Consider the following 20,204-nt stretch of genomic DNA (forward strand, 5'->3'; position numbering starts at 1 on the left):
ATACAGATGTAAAACTCACAGATTGGTGTCTGTGTGCAAGTTAATTATTATTCTATTATGTTAAATGTTAATGAAATAAATACATTTTAAAGCTATACTTTTACCTTTCTTGCATGTCTCACAGGAACTTCTGGAGTACTGCTGCCTCTTACTTTGGTAAGTACGTGTCATTTAGGTAAATCTGAACAAGGGATTTCAAACACTGAAGCCAGAAGAACGTACTAATGGAGCCAGTAATGCTGTGATGAAAAACTCACTGTTGCTAATATTAAAGGTGACATAGAGTGGTCCTGTTGCACATAAATGTTAGTTATGGAGGTCTACTTACATATATTAACTTGTTTTTATGGTCAAAAACCTCCTAGTTGCTGTAAACGAGCCGATAGAAATCCTCTTTTCTGACAGTGTATTTCTGCTGCGAGATTTCAGAGTGAACTTTCACCCCCAGAAGACAGAGTCTTGTGATTGGCCAGTACTATCCAGCACATCCGTTCTCAGAAGCGCAGCGCCCCCCTCTGGAACGGCGGATGCACTGCTCCTCATTATCAAAACATTGTTTTAACAGTGTTTAAAAATAGCTTCTTCACGACTCCCCGCCACAGTCCCTTTTATGACTTTGACCCGGAGTCAGACCCAGAGTCAGAAGACACTGTTGCTCGTGAAACACCTCCACAACGGACGTTATTCTTCTTCTGCGGTTCAATGTACGCAACTGGATGTGCCCGGACTAGTGCCCGGAGCAGGACGATCCGTTGTTCAGGAGAACCGCTGCTTACGTAACTATTACGGGATTTTCAGAGATCTCGTTGAGCCCCGAGATTACAATAAAACACAACGTTCTCAGCAATGGCTGAACTGTTTGTTTAGAACCGTCAGGGCTTCATAAACAAGGTAATGACGCAGAAATTACAGCGATAATAGGAACTTCCGGTCTAGTTTCGCTTTAAACAACAATGAAAAGCCTGATTTGGTCAGAGCAGAAAGTTGACTGCAAACACTCTACTGTATACTGAAAGCCTGAGCAGTAAAGATAAGCAGAACTGCCCCAAAAAAACTTAAAAAAAGAAGATTTGATGGACGTTACCTGGAAGGCGTGGCTAGCGAAGCCCAAACCCAGCTGCCTGCACACGACCATGGCCTCCATCGTCCCCCAGCTGTCGCTGCACACTGAGCCCCACAGCAGAGAGCCGTTCCTCTCCGCCAGGACCTCCACACGACCCTCATAGGGGTTACGACCGCCGCCTAACCTCAGCTGAGGACAGAGACATACATAATGTACATGCGTCTTACAGTGCTAGAAACAAAACATGCTTTAATGTCACGTTTTATATCCACGTTTGAGTAACTCACTCTGTTGTGGAAACCCATGGCAGGAACGTGACACTTGACGGCAGCATCCTCCTCATGGCTGCAGCCCACAGAGTCACGATTGAAGTGGCACTCGGTCAGCGACTTTTCAAACCCAGAGCATTCCACCTCATTCATGTGGACCGGCCCAATCCCTGCAGGAAGATAATCCCAACATTTAGGCACATTTAGTGTTTTTATTTGGTTGAATTTAAAATGTATACGTTTGAATAAACCAGGCTGAATCATTCACCATGTCCATAACTCAGGGGTGTCAAACTCAAATACAGCGTGGGCCAAAATTTAAAACTGAACAAAGCCGCGGGCCAAGGTTGAACAAATTAACCTTTTAATAGGGACCCAAACAAGTTTTGCATTGAATATTGAACAAGCAAGGCTTATATAACTTTATAGTGACATGTAAAATCGAGTTTCAAATAATAATAATAATAATTAAAAAATATCAATGGCATATCAAATTAAATTTAAATAAAAATTGAATGCACCCTAAATACAGGATAAGCGGTAGATAATGGATGGATAAAAATGGAATGCCTCTTTTCTATTTGCAGCCTTCTGAGGTAAATATCAAAATAAACTTTGTCCACAGGCTAATAATACATTTGAAAATAAAATAACAATAATGAATGAATCAAACATTCAAGCCTTGAAGTAGCAAGAGAAAGTGCATGAATAAAACGTTAATTATTGCTCAGTTTGCTACACTGATTTGCTTTAACACTGAATATGGAACAATCAACCCTTATATAACTTAAAAGTGCAAAATCAACTTTCAAAAAACAAACGAAAAAACATCAATGGCATATTAAATAAAATTTAAATAAAAAATTGAATGCCTCTTTTCTATTTGCAGCCTTCTGAGGTAAATATCAACATTAACTTTTTCCACAAACTAATAAATTTGAAAATAAAATAACAATGAATACAAAACAACAGCAGAGCATTATGGGATTTGTAGTATTAGCGGTGAATGCGGTGTTACAATACTATAATAGTATAATACCGGCGGGCCAGCTCTAATGTTAATTTGATATTGCCTCAAGGGCCAAATGAAATTACACGGCGGGCCAAATTTGGCCCGCGGGCCAGAGTTTGACACCCATGCCATAACTGAACAGGAAATAGTCATCTATTTCTATCACTGCAAAGAACAAATCTAAATGTTTTTGTTTTCTTGGTAGAAAAACACACAGGCATGTAGAGGCCGATGACTCCTAAGTGAAACACCAGCAAACAGTTGGACTGCCCGACTGTTTTGCCAGAACAAATCTGTCCAAAGACAGAGTTTCCACAGTAACGTTTGTGTTAACACTCCATCCTTGCTTCACCCCATGTGGCTGCAGGAGTGTGCGCGAAGAGACTTCAGTCAGACTCGCAGCTACTGAAGAAAGATATACATTTATGACAGCAAGAATGATTTCCAGGTTGACAGACAAATGTGTGTGTCAGTATGTAAACCTGGGAACCACTTCCTAGTACAACCGAAGTGTATACAGCACTTGTATTTCTGGCGGATGCTGCAGCAGAGCTGCATAAATTCAGCGCAATTCAGCAAGCATGGTAAAGGAAATATAGGAAAATAAAACATCCAATTTTCTTTTCAGAATAAAAGATTCCGAGTCCTCAAAGAAATAAACCCGAGCTACTCCTGTTTATTCAGTTGTTAGAAATACTGCTCCGTTTGTTGTGTTTACAACATTTACTGTGTATTTCCGTGCGAGAAGAATCCCCAAAAAACCTAGTCTGGAAGCAGGTGGACGTGGCAGGAACTTAGCGGAGCTGCAAACCAGTCTGCCCAGAAACAGTGATTACTATTTTCTGATTGGCTGATAGGTTGCTAATCCAAGACAGCTGTATGAATGAACTTACACAGAGCAAACTGCCCTTCGCATCAATCGATTCATAGATTACTAATTTATGTGACTTTTATCACTTGTGTGGTACATTTGTGTTAAGCATGTTTTTTAAAGAAATCCTTCAAATAACCTCGTGAACTCTCCAACAGAAGAATTCCTCCTCTGAAACTCATTAAGTGTATTTTCTTTCCTGGAACATTTTGTGCGCTCCTGCGTTTTGATGTGAGAACAAAGCAGAGGCGAAAACTGAACGTATTCCAATGAACATATGCTTCTTTTAACTGCAGAGAGATATTCCATTTCACAGAATCAAGTCAAGGTGTGAACACATATCACACACTGCATCTATTAATGCTGACCAAAGTCTGGACTGATTAAAGTTTGGCACAGGTGTTGATACAGAGGCCAGATGAGGTGGAGCAGTAGCTGTTTCAGTTCACATCTTTAGCCGGGAATGAGTTTTTCACTGATAAGAAAAGACGTGAAATCCGTCAGAGTTAATCTGTATGAGTGAGAGTCGGGACTAAACAACACAATTACTACATTGTTATTGCTGTATTTTATTTATTCTATTCTCTATCATGTTGGAAAGTTCTCATCCTTGCATTAGAACGTAGAACTAACGCTTTTAGTCAGTGTTTATTCAACTGAAACTTGACTTACTGCAAATTAAATCGAAATCAAAACTGCAATAACAAACACAGATATTTCCACAATATCGTTCTAACTGAAGAAAATTTCAAGAAATTTCAATTTTTCTGATAATGATTAAGGTGACCCATTCAATAGGTGCATAAAGAAAGACGGTATCATTGTGTTGTTAGATGATTAACAGTCCTCCTTGTGTCCACTAGATGGCAACTTGATAAACAAATATTATTTACATGAATCTAATGTATGTAAAATAGACACAAGATGTGTGCAGCAACCACATAAAGACAGGGGCAGCATATTAAGTCAAGTATTTATTAACTGACCAAGGATCAAGAGCTTTCACAACTTTTACCAGATACAAACAAACATATGACAAGATAGTGCAATCAAATTATTCATTAAGTGTAAGAAGTGCAGAATTGGATCTTTAGATGTGTTGATAAAAGCATCTTAGAATACACAAAACAGTCCGATTGTCTGATTTGCGTGAAGTTTAACCTGCAGTTAAACCCTGAGCGACACAAACATCAACAATGTTAGCAAACAAGCTAACGACGTAGCTTCAAATGACTGCTGTCCGCTGCTACGAGCCATAAACAGCTAACAGTTAGTGCATGCACATAAATCCTCATTAAAAATGCATTGGAGGGTTTGTTTTTCGAAATAAAAACTTCTTTAACATGAGAGTCAATGGGAGACTTTTTGGGTGATTCTCCACGTCAATCAAATCGCCCCAAAAGAGGCGGAACCATAAAACCGTGACTTGAATCTGACGATTCTGATTGGACAATGACAGATAATATGTCTAGAACACTGATAATAACTATCTTTGCTGGCAGAGACGGCTGAAAGGAATATTAGTACTAAGGATCTTTGGAATTGCTGAGGAAAAAAAAATCAATTTCTCCTCTTAGTTGGGAGGGCGTCGCCTATGGAAGTAAATCTGTGCCATCTGAGTTTGAATTCGAATTTCTAACACTGAATTTTTTTGCATCGAAATTAGACTTTGAATTTTAAAAACCATCAAATTTGAAGCCCATTTTTTTTTTTTGCCATTGATTTTTTTTTTCAATTTTGAAATAAATTCAGTGTAAAAAAATTCAATATCTCAAAAAATTCAGTTGCAAAAAATTCGTTGTCTCAAAAAACTATTTTGCAAAAAATTATTTTGCAAAAAATTCGATGTCTCAAAAAATTCAGTCGCAAAAAATTCACTTGCAAAAACGTCAGTTAATATCCAGGTCACCAGAGAGAAGCAATCGATCCCTGTCTCAATTCATCCAACACCAATCAACGTACGCTCCATTGGCCATACATGAATTACAGTTTAACACTAAACCTCATAACTTGATTTGTGGCGCCACCACTGGCTGCTCCTTGTTGTCTATCAGACGAACTGAGTAAATGCAATAAGCGCCTGGCTGACTGCAAAATGTCATCATGCTGACGACCCTGTCATCACAAACAGCACAGAAAAATTAGGATATTACAAACCAGTAGCAAAAGGATGATGTTTTTAACAGATAAAAGTTACTGGACTTTAATTAGGATGATCATATTTAGAAAGGAGACCACTTGGCTCTGCTTCGAGATACTTAAATTATACTTGGATGAATTGAGACAGGGATCGATTGCTTCTCTCTGGTGACCCGGATATTAACTGTTTTTGCAAGTGAATTTTTTGAGACTGAATTTTTGCAAGTGAATTTTTTGCGACTGAATTTTTTGAGACATCGATTTTTTTGCGACTGAATTTTTTGCGACTGAATTTTTTGAGACATCGAATTTTTTGCGACTGAATTTTTTGCGACTGAATTTTTGCAAGTGAATTTTTTGAGACTGAATTTTTGCAAGTGAATTTTTTGCGACTGAATTTTTGCAAGTGATTTTTTTGCAACTGAATTTTTTGCGACTGATTTTTTTGCGACTGAATTTTTGCAAGTTAATTTTTTGCGACTGATTTTTTTGCGACTGAATTTTTGCAAGTTAATTTTTTGCGACTGATTTTTTTGCGACTGAATTTTTGCAACTGAATTTTTTGAGACTGAATTTTTGAGACATCGAATTTTTTGCAACTGAATTTTTTGAGACATTGAATTTTTTTACACTGAATTTATTTCAACGTTGAAAAAAAATCAATGGCAAAAAAAAACCAGTGCTTGAAATTTGATGGTTTTTAAAATTCAAAGTCTAATTTCGATGCAAAAAAATTCAGTGTTAGAAATTCGAATTCAAACTCAGATGGCACAGATTTACTTCCATAGTCGCCCAAATCGTCCCTATACACTGTCCGCCCCTGATGATTCTAATGATTCAGTTTAATTCAGTCTGATTCAGTCTAATGATACACTGAAAACAACAGGTTTACAAGTCATTGTGTGTGTGTCAAGTGTGTGTGTGTGTGTGTGTGTGTGTGTGTGTGTGTGTGTGTTAAAACAAAGTCACGACCAAGCTGTCCATTTTACCTTGTCCCATTCGGGCGCCACTCAGAGCTTCTTTGCCGCTGCCGAACCCCAGCTCTCGACACACCACGGTTGCAGCTCTAATGTTCCAGTTGTCGTCGCACACTGTTCCCCACGCGCCGTTCTTCAGCACCTCCACTCGGCCCTCACCTATCATAGCCCCACCTCTCAGACGCACCAGGGGTTGCTAGGGGAAACAGTTGACAAAAACCAAAATCAGTGAAAATAATAAAAATAAAAGGAACGATCGTGTAGAATATTCTGGATTCTGGTTTAGGTTTCGGTTGTGTTTTTAGTTGAACTAACCTTAAAAAAAAGTTAAAAGTTAAAAAGACTGCAGACATTGGACCATATAAACACCCTAAAATTTTACAGCAGCGTTTCTCAAACTTTCTATATGATGACCTAGTTTTAAAGATATGTGACACAAATCACAATATATATCGTGACAGGAGCAATTTTTTTTCATTATGTAGCAACTAATTTACAGCCAAATCTATAATAACTGCTTTAATTTTAAAATGGCAAATGAATCATTTCTAAGAGATGTTCAGTATATTAATAGAATACACATAACCCTGGATTTCCACTGGACGCGGAACGGACGCGGAACGTCAGCGGCGCGGTCGCCGTTGCAAATCGCTTCCATTCTAATCAGTGAGAGCATTTCCACCAGACGCGCTGCGGCGCGTCTCAGCAGCGTCCCAGAAGCGGCTCGCCGCGCCGCAGCGCTATCGATAGGAATCAGTTCTATTTTTTCCGTTGCCGCTGCTCAACCTCGTAAATTTCAACGAAGCAGATCGCACCAGACAGGAAGTCCGACACAGAATCAAAGTAAAACATTTCCGCCCCCCTTTCAAAATAAAAGACAATACGCAGGTCATATAGCCTGTCACAACTTCACATCAACATTACGTCGTGACCGGTGCTGCCAGGTAAACAGTCAATTAATCAGAGCGTCTCAGAGTCATAATGTACGATGAGAGACTGATTGTTGAAGTGAAGAAACATAAAATCATTTATGACACCAGATCAACAGTTCTTCCACGTCTGGAGAATGAAAATAAGTTGTGTTGTTGTTGTTTACTTTATACACAGTCTATTGCGGGATCTCGCGGACTCGCGGCCGTTCGAGATTATCGCGTGAATACCGCCGGCTCCCAAGGCTCCGTGTCCCGCTGCCATAACGCGCCCGGTGGGGATTGACGCCGGGCAGAGGACGAAGCAGAACCGCGCCGCAGCCGTTCCGCGTCCAGTGGAAATCCGGGGTTAGTCTTACCTAAAAGTTTGAGAAATTCTGCAAATTTGTTTTGGGGGCACAAAAAATAGCTCCCGTGTCCCATCTGTGGGTCCTGACTCAGTCTTTGGGAATCACTGATCTACAGCAGTTGATGAAGCTGGAAGTAAAATCCTGTTAGGCAGGGTTATATTCTATAAACGATATTATGTTACCATTGTTGCTTGTTTAGATGGTGTCATCTTGGTATTGACTACAAGACTAATAAACACCATGAAGGAATGCTGCTGATTTGACTTTGGATTTGACAGATGCTCAGCATTAAGCCACTCAAATGTTCATTCAAAATGTTCTGAAACGTCTTTGTGTTTTCAGTCATACTCCAATGTTGCTGTTGCCTCCTGTTTGTCTTGACAATACAAATCACTTCCTGTGCAGTAGCATGCATGTCGCCAGAGGACATTAGCTTAACACTAGAGAAACAGAGAGAGAGATTTGTGTGTATTTGTGGGAACTCACAACGATGGTATGAATCTAACACATATTCATGTTCATATTCAAAAGGTACTTTTAAGTCTTTCATGGCCATTTGAAGAAGTTGTGAGGAAGTAACCAGTTAATAAATAGCTTAACTTAATAGCAACAGATGAATAACTTTATTAGGACCAAATGAACTAGTCCATAGTGCATTTAGAGGTGTGGTTTATGTATGTACAGTATTTGTTCTACTTTCTATTCATTATTGATTCCTACTGATTCGTTGTTATACCCCTAGTAGCAGTGTAAACAGATTTTCAGAAGTGGACACTCTCATGTCTCTCTGTCAAAAGAGTCTAATTCAGAACATTAACAATCACAGAGAAAAGATCAGCCATTATTCAGTTTACGCTTCTTCTCTTGTGTGTAAAACACCAGGAACAGCCCTGTTGAGCCCATTTGTGTTGCACCTGCATCAGTTTAAGTTTAAATTGTATAATATTTTAGGGCATAATAAAGATACAAAAGCAACTTAACCACCCTGAAGTCAGAATTCAGATTTTGGTAACGCTTTCTTTTACAGTCCCCTAATTACCAGGTATTTACCTGGTAAATTCATGGTAACACCAAAGTGTTACTAGGTAATTACCAATGGTAATAAGAAAGTAAATACAGTGAAACTGTTGCCAAAATACTGGGCATTTACCTGGTAACTATATAGTTAATTATAGCGTGTTATTACTGCTGTTAATAAGAAGGTATGTACAGCTAAACTATGGCAAAACTATGGTAAATGTAAGTGTATTATTGGGTTATAAACTGGTAATAAGCAGGTACCTACAGTCCCCTAATTACTAGCTATTTACCCAAGGGGTAATCTAACAAACCTAACCCTAAAAATGTGTGTAATTACATGGAAACAAGCTTGGCTTTCTTTTACAGTACAGTTTTACTTTACTTACCGAGTACATTACCGTGCATTACCCAGTATTTTGGCAACGGTTTCACTGTATTTACTTATCTTATTACCCTTGGTAATTACCTAGCAACACTTTAGTGTTACCATGAATTTACCAGCTAAATACCAGGTAATTAGGGGACTGTAAAAGAAAGCGTTACCCAGATTTTTTTTAGTATTGAAGTTCAATACCCAGCCCGAAGATTTGTAACAAAAGTGCTGAAATTGATAACCAGCCTGAAGTCACGTAGATACCATGAAATTATTGACGTTCTGTACCCGACCCAATATTTGGTAGTTACCACAGAGGTCCTGAAAACTAGCCTTAATTATGGTAGATACCATATAAGTATTGAAGTTCAATAACCCCCAGCCCTACCCACTGTGCAGCTAAGTAGGGTTAGATCTGACCACCAGTACCTCCACTCTGTAGGCCTTCCTAAAGCCCATGCTGACACTGGAAGCAAAGGCACGACCAGGCACACAGCTGACCACGACGGGCATGCCCCGTCCACAGGTGCCGTTGTTTCCCTTCAGCTCTAACTCTTTGCCCAGTTTACAGTCGGACAAGTTGGCCTCGTTGCCGGTGCAGTTGACAGAAAAACCCCAGTAGTTCTTCTTACGACGATTGGCCAACAATCTAAAAAAAACACATAAAAAGACATTTAAGATAAGATAAGATAAGATAAGATAAGATAGTCCTTTATTCGTCCCGCAGTGGGGAAATTTCCAGTGTTACAGCAGCAAGACAATATATAGGATAATAAATAATAAACATGCATTACCAAAAAGAAAAATAATATATAAAGTACAATATATAAAGATATTAACACTGACTATAAAAATAGGTTTAAAAATAGAATGTAGAATGTACATTATAACCGGTCTGCAGAATATACACAGTATGCACATGGTATTTACAGTGTAAGGAAACAAGGCTGAGCTATTAAATAAGGATATTGCACTGATGAGAAAACTACAGTATAAAACATTTGACAGTATGAAAAATGACAATATATTGCACTTAAAAAAAAAATGTACATTATGAAAAAATATATACAGTTTAGTACAGCAATGAAAAATGAACAGTATATTGCACATGGAGAGTGGAGAGTGTGTGTGTGTGTGTGTGCAAAGCAACATTTACTGGAGTTCCCACCTTACATTACTATTATTTGTGTAACAACAGACAATGATCTATGTATTATGGTGTTGGTCTCACATTTAATTAGCAGTTATTTGTATGTGTGTTTCGCACAGAAAGTTTTTAACGGCTGATGCTACAATGTTGGAAGTTACACGCCTGGATGTTAATGAAAACTTTACGTAAAATAAATGGACTAAAAAGTTTGACAACAATTCATCAGACATGGTACATCACTTTAGCTTATCCAATACTAAGGTCATTTTTGTTCATTTGCATACCTGCTAAGCTTATCTCACACTTTACAAAATGATCAAATGAAGAAAGGCATTCTTCCTTTTCCGTCAAAGGCATCAGTTGAGACTCGCTTTAGTTGCAAAGACTGTTTTGAAGAGTATTCTGCTCGTATTTCATTGAAGTGATGGGTGAGAAAATGTGACTGATTGAAAACTTACTCATCGCTCACTTATTTACCGAGCTGACTCAATTCAGACAAACAAGTGTTAATTATAACGATGATATCCTCTATGAGGAATGTTTACATTAATTGTCCAGTGTGTAACATTTAGGAGGATTTATGGGCGGAAGTTGAATTTACTCCCGATAATTTTGTTTCGAATAATCGCTTTAAAGGGGAAGTAAGTAGTCTATGTGCCATCTAGAGGAGAGGCTGAAATTTACAACAAAGACCTGCTCCTCTGCTCACCCCCTCCCTTCCCTGAGCGCTACGGTATCCTCAGCTGGTCAAATGTCGTCCTCGTCGTCTTTCTCCGTGTCAGCAGATGAGGTTCGTGAGGCGAGGGAGAGGGCGGAGCTACCGCGGCCGTAGCAGACAAAGCGGAGAGAGAGGAGGCGGGACTTCCTGCTACAAGTAAAGAGACGCTTGATTTGTTCTCTCGCGTTTGTCCTTACAGGCTCCGGTAGAAACATGGCGTCTCTCTGCTAACAGTGGCTATGCAACCGCGGCCCGCGACCATGTTATTTTACATGACTTTTTGAAACGCTACGAAAATGAAACAAAGAATATTATACAGCGACTAGACAATGCAGGAGCACATAATATGTATAAAAAAGTGGATTTTGGGTTATATAAACCCATAAATACTACATATTGTCCCTTTAAAATAAAAACTGTTTTTTTGTCGCTGCAAAATAAATCTTTAATGTGTTTTTAGTGTGTGTTTTGCAAGTTGACTTCACTTTTTCTGGTATTTGAAGGCCACCGTAGTCCGTACTCCATTTGTTACAATCTGCAGCCTTACCATTAGATGTCACCAATTCTTAAGCCCAATTTATACTTCTGCGTAAAGTGCTCTGCGTAGCTACGCAGAGTCCTCTGCGTCGATGCAGAACCTGTCGAAGAGCCTCTGCGTCGTCTCCGGGTGCACGGAATATTTTTTAAGTGTCCGTCACTCCGTCAAGGGACAACGGAGACGGCAAGAGCTGCGATTGGTCCTCAGGACAGGCCGAGCGAAGCTGCTCTGTGCCGGCTCTCAGTGCGCTCCGGGCGTCCTGACAGAGGCGGAGCTGATCCCCGCCGATAACGCCGCTACCAAACTATAAATACGTCATATCTTAACACACACAGCACATGTTTAGACTCTAAATGGCCAATTTCTCGCCTCAAGTTATCTTAAAACTGCGTTCCGTCACACAGAAAAGTGAGAAACGGCCACTGTTTCAACAACAACAGTCTTTCTCTCTCTTTCTTTCTCGGACGCCATTGCTCACTGTAGCCAGAAGCACAACAACCTTGCGCAGCGACCCCTACTGATCGGGCGGGAAATTGCAGCGAGTGTCCGTCACCACGACGCAGAAGTATAAATGCTCGAGGCGTCTCCGTGGTGACGCAGACGGATAACGCATACGCAGTCGGAGAAGTATAATGTGGCCTTTACGCTCCAAAAAAAAATTCAAAGGAATGAAAACGACATTTTTCTAAGGCTTCACCTGTAACATCACTTCTGTCAGATATTTTATGCTTCTTTCTCACACGTCACTCAAATATTTGGGAGCTGATTCGTGTGATTTATTTGAGCGAGGAATTCGATGAAGTACATTCCTCACCGAGAAGCACAATGAGCGTATTGTTGAGGAATACCTTTCCATTCCTTCGCCCCAAACCTCACGGTCAATAACAATGAAAACTTGAAACAGTCCTGAGCCTTGGAAGAGACACACTATTGTAATGAAACCAGCTGGGTGCGACATTTACGGCCCTTAAATTTCCTTCAGCTTATCTAGATGTTGAGAACAGAATGAAGCTCCAGGTCTGTTTGAACACAAGGATATTTTGTGGTCTGGGAAATTTAAGGCGATGACAAATTTGACTGAGAGTTTGTAATTGTAATACACTGTTTTGGACGTGCTTTGTGAAAACACCGAATAAGAGACTGAATCCACGAGAACAAAGCAGCATCACACACACACACACACACACACACACACACACACACACACACACACACACACACACACACACACACACACATTAAAACCACACATCCTTTGATCCTGAGTGATAAAAATACAACTATAATAATATAATATAATAATACCTTCAGTTTCAGTAGGGTCATTTCGCACCTTGTATGCTTGGACCCTAATAAAAACTAGAATTAGGTAAGATCTGGAAACGCAGAATGAAAAAACGTTTAAAGCCGACCTAGACCGGAAGTTCCAATTAACGCTGTTTTTTAGTGTGTTTCTGCGTCATTACCTTGTTTATGAAGCCCTGAAGGTTCTAAACAAACAGTTCAGCCATTGCTGAGAACGCTGTGTTTTATTGTAATCTCGGGGCTCAGCGAGATCTCTGAAAAAACCTGGTCCGGTTACGTAAACAGCGGTTCTCCTGAACAGCAGATCCTGCTGCTCCGGGCACTAGTCGGGGCACATCCGGTTGCGTACATTGAACCGCAGAAGAAGAATAACGTCCGTTGTGGAGGTGTTTCACGAGCGACAGTGTCTTCTGACTCTGGGTCTGACTCCGGGTCAAAGGTCGTCAAAGGGACTGTGGCGGGGAGTCGTGAAGAAGCTATTTTTAAACACTGTTAAAACAACGTTTTGTGATGCCCGCGAGGTCTATGCTGCTTTAAGGCGTGTGTTGACCATAAACCACAATGCGTGGCGATTGTGTTACCTGTGAAGTGACGGCATTCCCATCACTAGATTGTATCAGTGTATCAGTGTATCATCAAAATGATGTGGCGGGCCACATCTGGCCCCGGGGCCTTGAGTTTGACACACATTATGTAGACTGTTGTTATCAATTAACAACTAGCCTGAGTTCTGACTGTAGGGGGTGACATCACTCACAGTTCTGACTTCCGATGTAAATGGAATGCAACATTATACTGGGATAAAATATGTCTCATACTGAGGAGCCAGACCGTCGAGTTATTTATAAGTAATTATAAGAACCTTAAAATCAATTGTAAGACACTTTCAAGCCAGTATAAAGAGGCTGTTATTTCTAAAAAAACTATTTTCTTGAATATAAGTCAGCCTGAGTACACAAAGTAATAAATGTGTTATCCTGCACCAAAGAGTCAACAGAACAGAGATCATATTGTGATTATTTTCTCATGTGTTTGGAGCGTCGCCTTTGTTTTGAACCTCTGTTTTCCGGTGTTGGCAGATAATAAAAAATATTACGAACAAATAGTTCTAGGAAATAGTTCTGGCTTTATTAAGCCACATGCTGGCCATGGTATTTACACACAGTAGCAGATGATCACTCATTCAGAGGCTGGTTGATATTCATCCAAGACAGTGTTACTGTTTGTCTCTATGAAAACAATGGAAGGAGCCAATAAGATGTCTTTTAGACCAAAACTACAATTACTCAAATTGTTCAATCCAGTTTCAAATAGAGTGGTTCACATTCAGATTTAAAGAACTCAAATTCAGGCACAAACTGTATCAAATAAAATCTGATCTGAATCCATCTGCTGTTTTCCTGCGCATACTTTCATGGGTAATATCTGATTTGTGCCATAAATCGCCTTTGAACTAAGATTCTCCCTCTTTGGGATTCTTCTATGCCAGAATATATGTCACCTTTGTAACCTATTTTCTATTTTGAATGTGAACATAATTCATAAAAACTGACATCATGCTCTATTGAAAAAGACCTGAAACTAATGATTGAAACCATTAACTCCTCAGGGAAAATGTTTATTGATGCTAGAAATCAAGTGAAAAGTAGAAGCAACATTTCCTGTATTTTTGCAACCAGTGCATTTATGCACAAAGCGTGATTTAATATTCTTATTTCCCCATTAGCTCCACCTAGCGAACCCGAGGACTACATCAACATTTCATATACGCTCTTTGGTTCTGCCCCAAATATCATAATGGGAACACCTTATCAGATGCAGCCAAAAGAGGCAGCGTTTCACAGAGTATTGCACTCAGTGGTTTCCCAGCAAAGTCCAGCTGTTGTCAAAGACTTCCTTTTCCTAAAGCAGCGTTTGGCCTCTTGTCAAGAATCTCCAGGCCCAAGTCTGTTTATCCTCAGTGTGGAAAAAAATGCTGGAACAGTTGACTGATGACCACTGTAAACAAGTGGCTTATGCAACATTTCCTAACATGGGTGTAGCATGGTGCAATAATCCTAAATAGACTTAAAAATACCTACAAGAAATGCAGTATTTTTAACATTTGAAGATATTTGTTTTATAAAGGTATGTGTGGTGTTTATGGGATTATGTAAGACGACTATTGTCTGACCATAACCTAAGCTACAATTAACTCAACTAAAAAGTGAAAGTTTATGTCTGGGATTTTGCCTCATGTTAAGATTTTCCTTAACTTTAATTGAGCTCACTGAGACTCTGTAGTCAGCTCTAGAACCATTACTCACTTGTAGGGTCGGTTATTGAAGCGTTTCTCCGCAGGGAAGCCGTACATGCCACAGACGACCCTGCTGTTCATCCCCGTCCACTCTTCGTCGCAAATCTGCCTCCACTTGCCTCCGTCTTTCACCTCCAGAAAGCCCTCTGTGATGGGAATCCGTTTCCTGTGAGAGTACGTGGCCCTGATCCTCACGTCCTCCACCTGCACTGTCACACCCTGAGTCACAGGAGAGAGGGAACATGTCATCACACGGGCTGAGTATTGGTCAAAAATGTTTGATATGTTATCAATATACCCATATTATGGAAGTAAATCTGTGCCATCTGAGTTTGAATTAGAATTTCTAACACTGAATTTTTTTGCATCGAAATTAGACTTTGAATTTTAAAAACCATGTCTCAAAAAATTCAGTTGCAAAAAATTCAATGTCTCAAAAAATTCACTTGCAAAAATTCAGTCGCAAAAAATTCACTTGCAAAAACATCAGTTAATATCCGGGTCACCAGAGAGAAGCAATCGATCCCTGTCTCAATTCATCCAAGTATAATTTAAGTATCTCGAAGCAGAGCCAAGTGGTCTCCTTTCTAAATATGATCATCCTAATTAAAGTCCAGTAACTTTTATCTGTTTAAAACATCATCTTTTTGCTACTGGTTTGTAATATCCTCATTTTTCTGTGCTGTTTGTGATGACAGGGTCGTCAGCATGATGACATTTTGCAGTCAGCCAGGCGCTTATTGCATTTACTCAGTTCGTCTGATAGACAACAAGGAGCAGCCAGTGGTGGCGCCACAAATCAAGTTATGAGGTTTAGTATTAAACTGTAATTCATGTATGGCCAATGGAGCGTACGTTGATTGGTGTTGGATGAATTGAGACAGGGATCGATTGCTTCTCTCTGGTGACCTGGATATTAACTGACGTTTTTGCAAGTGAATTTTTTGCGACTGAATTTTTGCAAGTTAATATTTTTAGACTGAATTTTTTGAGACATCAAATTTTTTGCAACTGAATTTTTGAGACATCAAATTTTTTGCAACTGAATTTTTTGAGACATCGAATTTTTTGCAACTGAATTTTTTGAGACATCACATTTTTTGCAACTGAATTTTTTGAGACATCAAATTTTTTGCAACTGAATTTTTTGAGACATCAAATTTTTTGCAACTGAATTTTTTGAGACATCGAATTTTTTGAAACTGAATTTTTTGAGACATCGAATTTTTTTAGACTGAATTTTTTGAGACATCAAATTTTTTGCAACTGAATTTTTTGAGACATCAAATTTTTTGCAACTGAATTTTTTGAGACATCGAATTTTTTGCAACTGAATTTTTTGAGACATCACATTTTTTGCAACTGAATTTTTTGAGACATCACATTTTTTGCAACTGAATTTTTTGAGACATCGAATTTTTTGCAACTGAATTTTTTGAGACATCAAATTTTTTGCAACTGAATTTTTTGAGACATCGAATTTTTTGCAACTGAATTTTTTGAGACATCACATTTTTTGCAACTGAATTTTTTGAGACATCACATTTTTTGCAACTGAATTTTTTGAGACATCACATTTTTTGCAACTGAATTTTTTGAGACATCAAATTTTTTGCAACTGAATTTTTTGAGACATCACATTTTTTGCAACTGAATTTTTTGAGACATCGAATTTTTTGCAACTGAATTTTTTGAGACATCACATTTTTTGCAACTGAATTTTTTGAGACATCGAATTTTTTGCAACTGAATTTTTTGAGACATCAAATTTTTTGCAACTGAATTTTTTGAGACATCAAATTTTTTGCAACTGAATTTTTTGAGACATCACATTTTTTGCAACTGAATTTTTTGAGACATCGAATTTTTTGCAACTGAATTTTTTGAGACATCGAATTTTTTGCAACTGAATTTTTTGAGACATCGAATTTTTTGCAACTTAATTTTTTGAGACATCGAATTTTTTGCAACTGAATTTTTTGAGACATCAAATTTTTTTACACTGAATTTATTTCAACGTTGAAAAAAAAAACAATGGCAAAAAAAAATGTGCTTGAAATTTGATGGTTTTTAAAATTCAAAGTCTAATTTCGATGCAAAAAAATTCAGTGTTAGAAATTCGAATTCAAACTCAGATGGCACAGATTTACTTCCATACTATATCAAGAGGAAAGGAATAGAACTTGGAACCAGAGGGGTGTGCCAATTCAAACCCTGGGACGGGACAAGGTGCTGGGGTGCTGGGACACCCAATCCCCCACTGCTCCTGTGCCCAGCTTGTGTTCACTTCTGGTATCACTTCAGTATATAAAGTATGCGGTGTATATATATGTATCACCCACCTTGTATATCATGTTCTAATGAAGTCTTTTCCTTTCATTTTTCCTAAACTGTGTCCATGAACTTGATGAGTGACATTACATTCACCTTTCTTTTTATATCTTTAACAAATTGAAGCTGAATATTATCTACAGGATGTAAATACTTCTATTTGGACTCTGGACACACATTTACTCGTCCACTTGATATATTGTAAACACTATACAGCCTTATGACGTAAAAAGGGTTTGACGATGCGATCTTTGTTTAAACATGTTAAGTGTTGCTGAGAGGCCCTTGCACGTCTGGAATTTTCCCTCCATCTTTACTACATATTCAGTTTCATAGTGGAGATTTCAGAGCACCGTAGGGAGTTGGTTGACAGGTTTCATCACAACAGTGATGTGTTCTGACCCAGCTGACATTGTTTAGCCACCGGATATATTCACATGTAAAGTAAAACATATGCATGCTTGCATGAGTAAGTAAAGAAGCTGAAGGGAACCAGTGAAGCACAACAGGACAAATACGACTGGCATGTACTGGCTTCTTCTAATATAATATATGTAATATTTCCCAATTAATGCAACGTTCCATTTACAATCGGAGGTTGGAGTGACATCACACCCCCCCCCCCCCCCCCTGAGCTCACCATGTACAAGTTAGGGCCAATTCCAATTCCTATCTTAACCCTCAAGCTCAACCCTTAATCTTAACTGTCCCTCAAAACCAAGTGTTGAGGGTTATTTTGTCACTTAGAAATGGGACACCCCTTAAATGTAGATACGTCTTCAGACTGTAGGGGGCAGAATAACGCGAAAGCTGCGTCCAGTCCAAGAGGAACACATTTACGTCACGATTATTTATTTATTATTTTATTTAAGTCAAGTTATTAGGTTGTCAGTTAGTTATAAGATGATACTCATACAAATATTCAGCTGACAGTTACCACACACCACGACTTATTGAAAAGTAAACCATAGCAAACGATCGCGTGTGCGCACCGGCCGACTATTGACAAAAGATCGTAAAATAATAAAAATAAATGTTACGCAACAATGACGTCAGTAATCCATAATATGGGCCTAAACTAAGATAATACAATGGTTTTCATCATTTTTATATCTCTGTTAACAAAGAAAATACTTCATTTGTATCGCACTCGCTTCGCCGCTTTTGACGCCATCTTTCTTATGTGAAAACACGCAATGCATTCTGGGTAGCCCTTGCTCCCAAGGGTGGTCTCTGAAAATCTCAATATTGAGGGCGATACAGCCCTTAAACTTGACCCTCAACTTAATTTTTCTGAGAATCGGGACAGAACTTGGACTAGAGGGAGAGCACATTTTTGAGATTGAGGGTTAAGATTGAGGATTAAGCAAGGAATTGGAATTCACCCTTAAACTCAGAAAAAAACACGGATGCAAGTGTAGCCAGTGTTAGCAATACCAGTTGATAACAGCGTAGCAACATGTCTATGGGTGAAAATAAAACAGTACTGCATGACATGATTTACTGTGAAGCAAATGACAGAAGTGCTATTAAAGGTAAACGTAGTAGAAGTATTAGTTTGATGATGCGACCTCCGAGCACTTAATGATGTGAGGGTAAGAAATACGGTGCAGGTCAGCTTGAAACTATTCCGACTAAATAGCCACAAATGAACACATTTAACTGGCTGATGGAGGCAGCAGTGGGCTAATAACTCTTGAGTGCTGAGCAGCCAAAATTGCTGATATTCACTGTGGACATTGGTGTGAGTAATAAGGGGGTTTACAAATCAGAAGGAACTTCAGTTTCCATGTGGGAGAAGACTAACAGCTGACAGCCATGTTTTTAGTGAGAACAAGCATCCACATCTGAGGTTGGTTCTCAGCAACAGCAGTGCTCACAGTGTTTCAGTATCTCATGCAGCAAAATCTGAACTAGCCTTTTAAATAAGTAAAGGCCACATTATACTTCTCCGACCGCGTCATGCGTTATCCGTCTGCGTCACCACGTAGACCACTCGAGCCTTTATACTTCTGCGTCGTGGTGACGGATAGGCGCTGCAATTTCCCGCCCGATCAGTAGGGGTCGCTGCGCAAGGTTGTTGTGCTTTTGGCTACAGTGAGCAATGGCGTCCGAGGGAGAAAGACTGTTGTTGTTGAAACAGTGGCCGTTTGTCGCAGTTTTAAGATAATTTGAGGCGAGAAATTGGCCATTTAGAGTCTAAACATGTGCTGTGTGTGTTAAGATATGACGTATTTATAGTTCGGCAGCGACAAAGTCGGCGGGGATCAGCTCCGCCCTCTGTGGACGCTCGCTGCTCACTGTGAGCCGGCACAGAGCAGCTTCGCTCGGCCTGTCCTGAGGACCAATTGTAGCTCTTGCCGTCTCCGTTGTCCCTTGACAGAGTGACGGACACTTAAAAAAAATATTCTGTGCAGCCGGAGACGACGCAGAGACTCTACAACAGGTTCTGCGTCGACGCAGAGGACTCTGCGTAGCCTACGCAGAGCACTTTACGCAGGAGTATAAATTGGGCTTAAGCCATGAGATGAGCGGCTGACAGGGCTCTGGCTGGGTTGAATGTCTGCGGGTGGTCCACAGATGACTATAGGGGGCTGTAAAGCCAGTTGGTCAGACAGAGGGTCACCAAACACAGTCAGATCATGTGTCCTAAAGAAACCCTAAAGCAGGAAGGAATGGTAACCTTTGACCTCTGGGACTTTACGGGGAAACAACTACCCAATAGCAGAATGATTCTTGATTGCCAAGTGCTGCAGTTTGTTCCTGGCTGGGTGTAAGATCACACTCTAGGTGCAAAAAAAAAGAGTGAAAACTCTGCGGTATGCAAACGCTGATCGCAGTCATTTCGTAACAGGGGCTTCTT

At 39.5% G+C, this 20,204-nt stretch overlaps 1 protein-coding gene across 1 annotated transcript in view; it reads right to left on the reverse strand.

The window, feature by feature from the left end:
• The window catches only part of loxl2a (lysyl oxidase-like 2a), a 76,096-nt gene that overhangs the window by 17,761 nt on the left and 38,131 nt on the right, over positions 1-20,204 (reverse strand). Inside the window, exons 4-8 of the mRNA XM_083888620.1 lie at positions 15,021-15,229; positions 9,433-9,652; positions 6,344-6,527; positions 1,351-1,502; positions 1,085-1,252 (exon numbers count right to left, since the gene is read on the reverse strand). Of these exons, the coding sequence (XP_083744746.1) occupies positions 1,085-1,252; positions 1,351-1,502; positions 6,344-6,527; positions 9,433-9,652; positions 15,021-15,229 (933 nt within the window). The remainder of the gene's footprint in view (positions 1-1,084; positions 1,253-1,350; positions 1,503-6,343; positions 6,528-9,432; positions 9,653-15,020; positions 15,230-20,204) is intronic.

Source organism: Microchirus variegatus (genome assembly GCF_963457635.1).
Source record: "Microchirus variegatus genome assembly, chromosome: 4".
NCBI classification, from domain to species: domain Eukaryota; kingdom Metazoa; phylum Chordata; class Actinopteri; order Pleuronectiformes; family Soleidae; genus Microchirus; species Microchirus variegatus.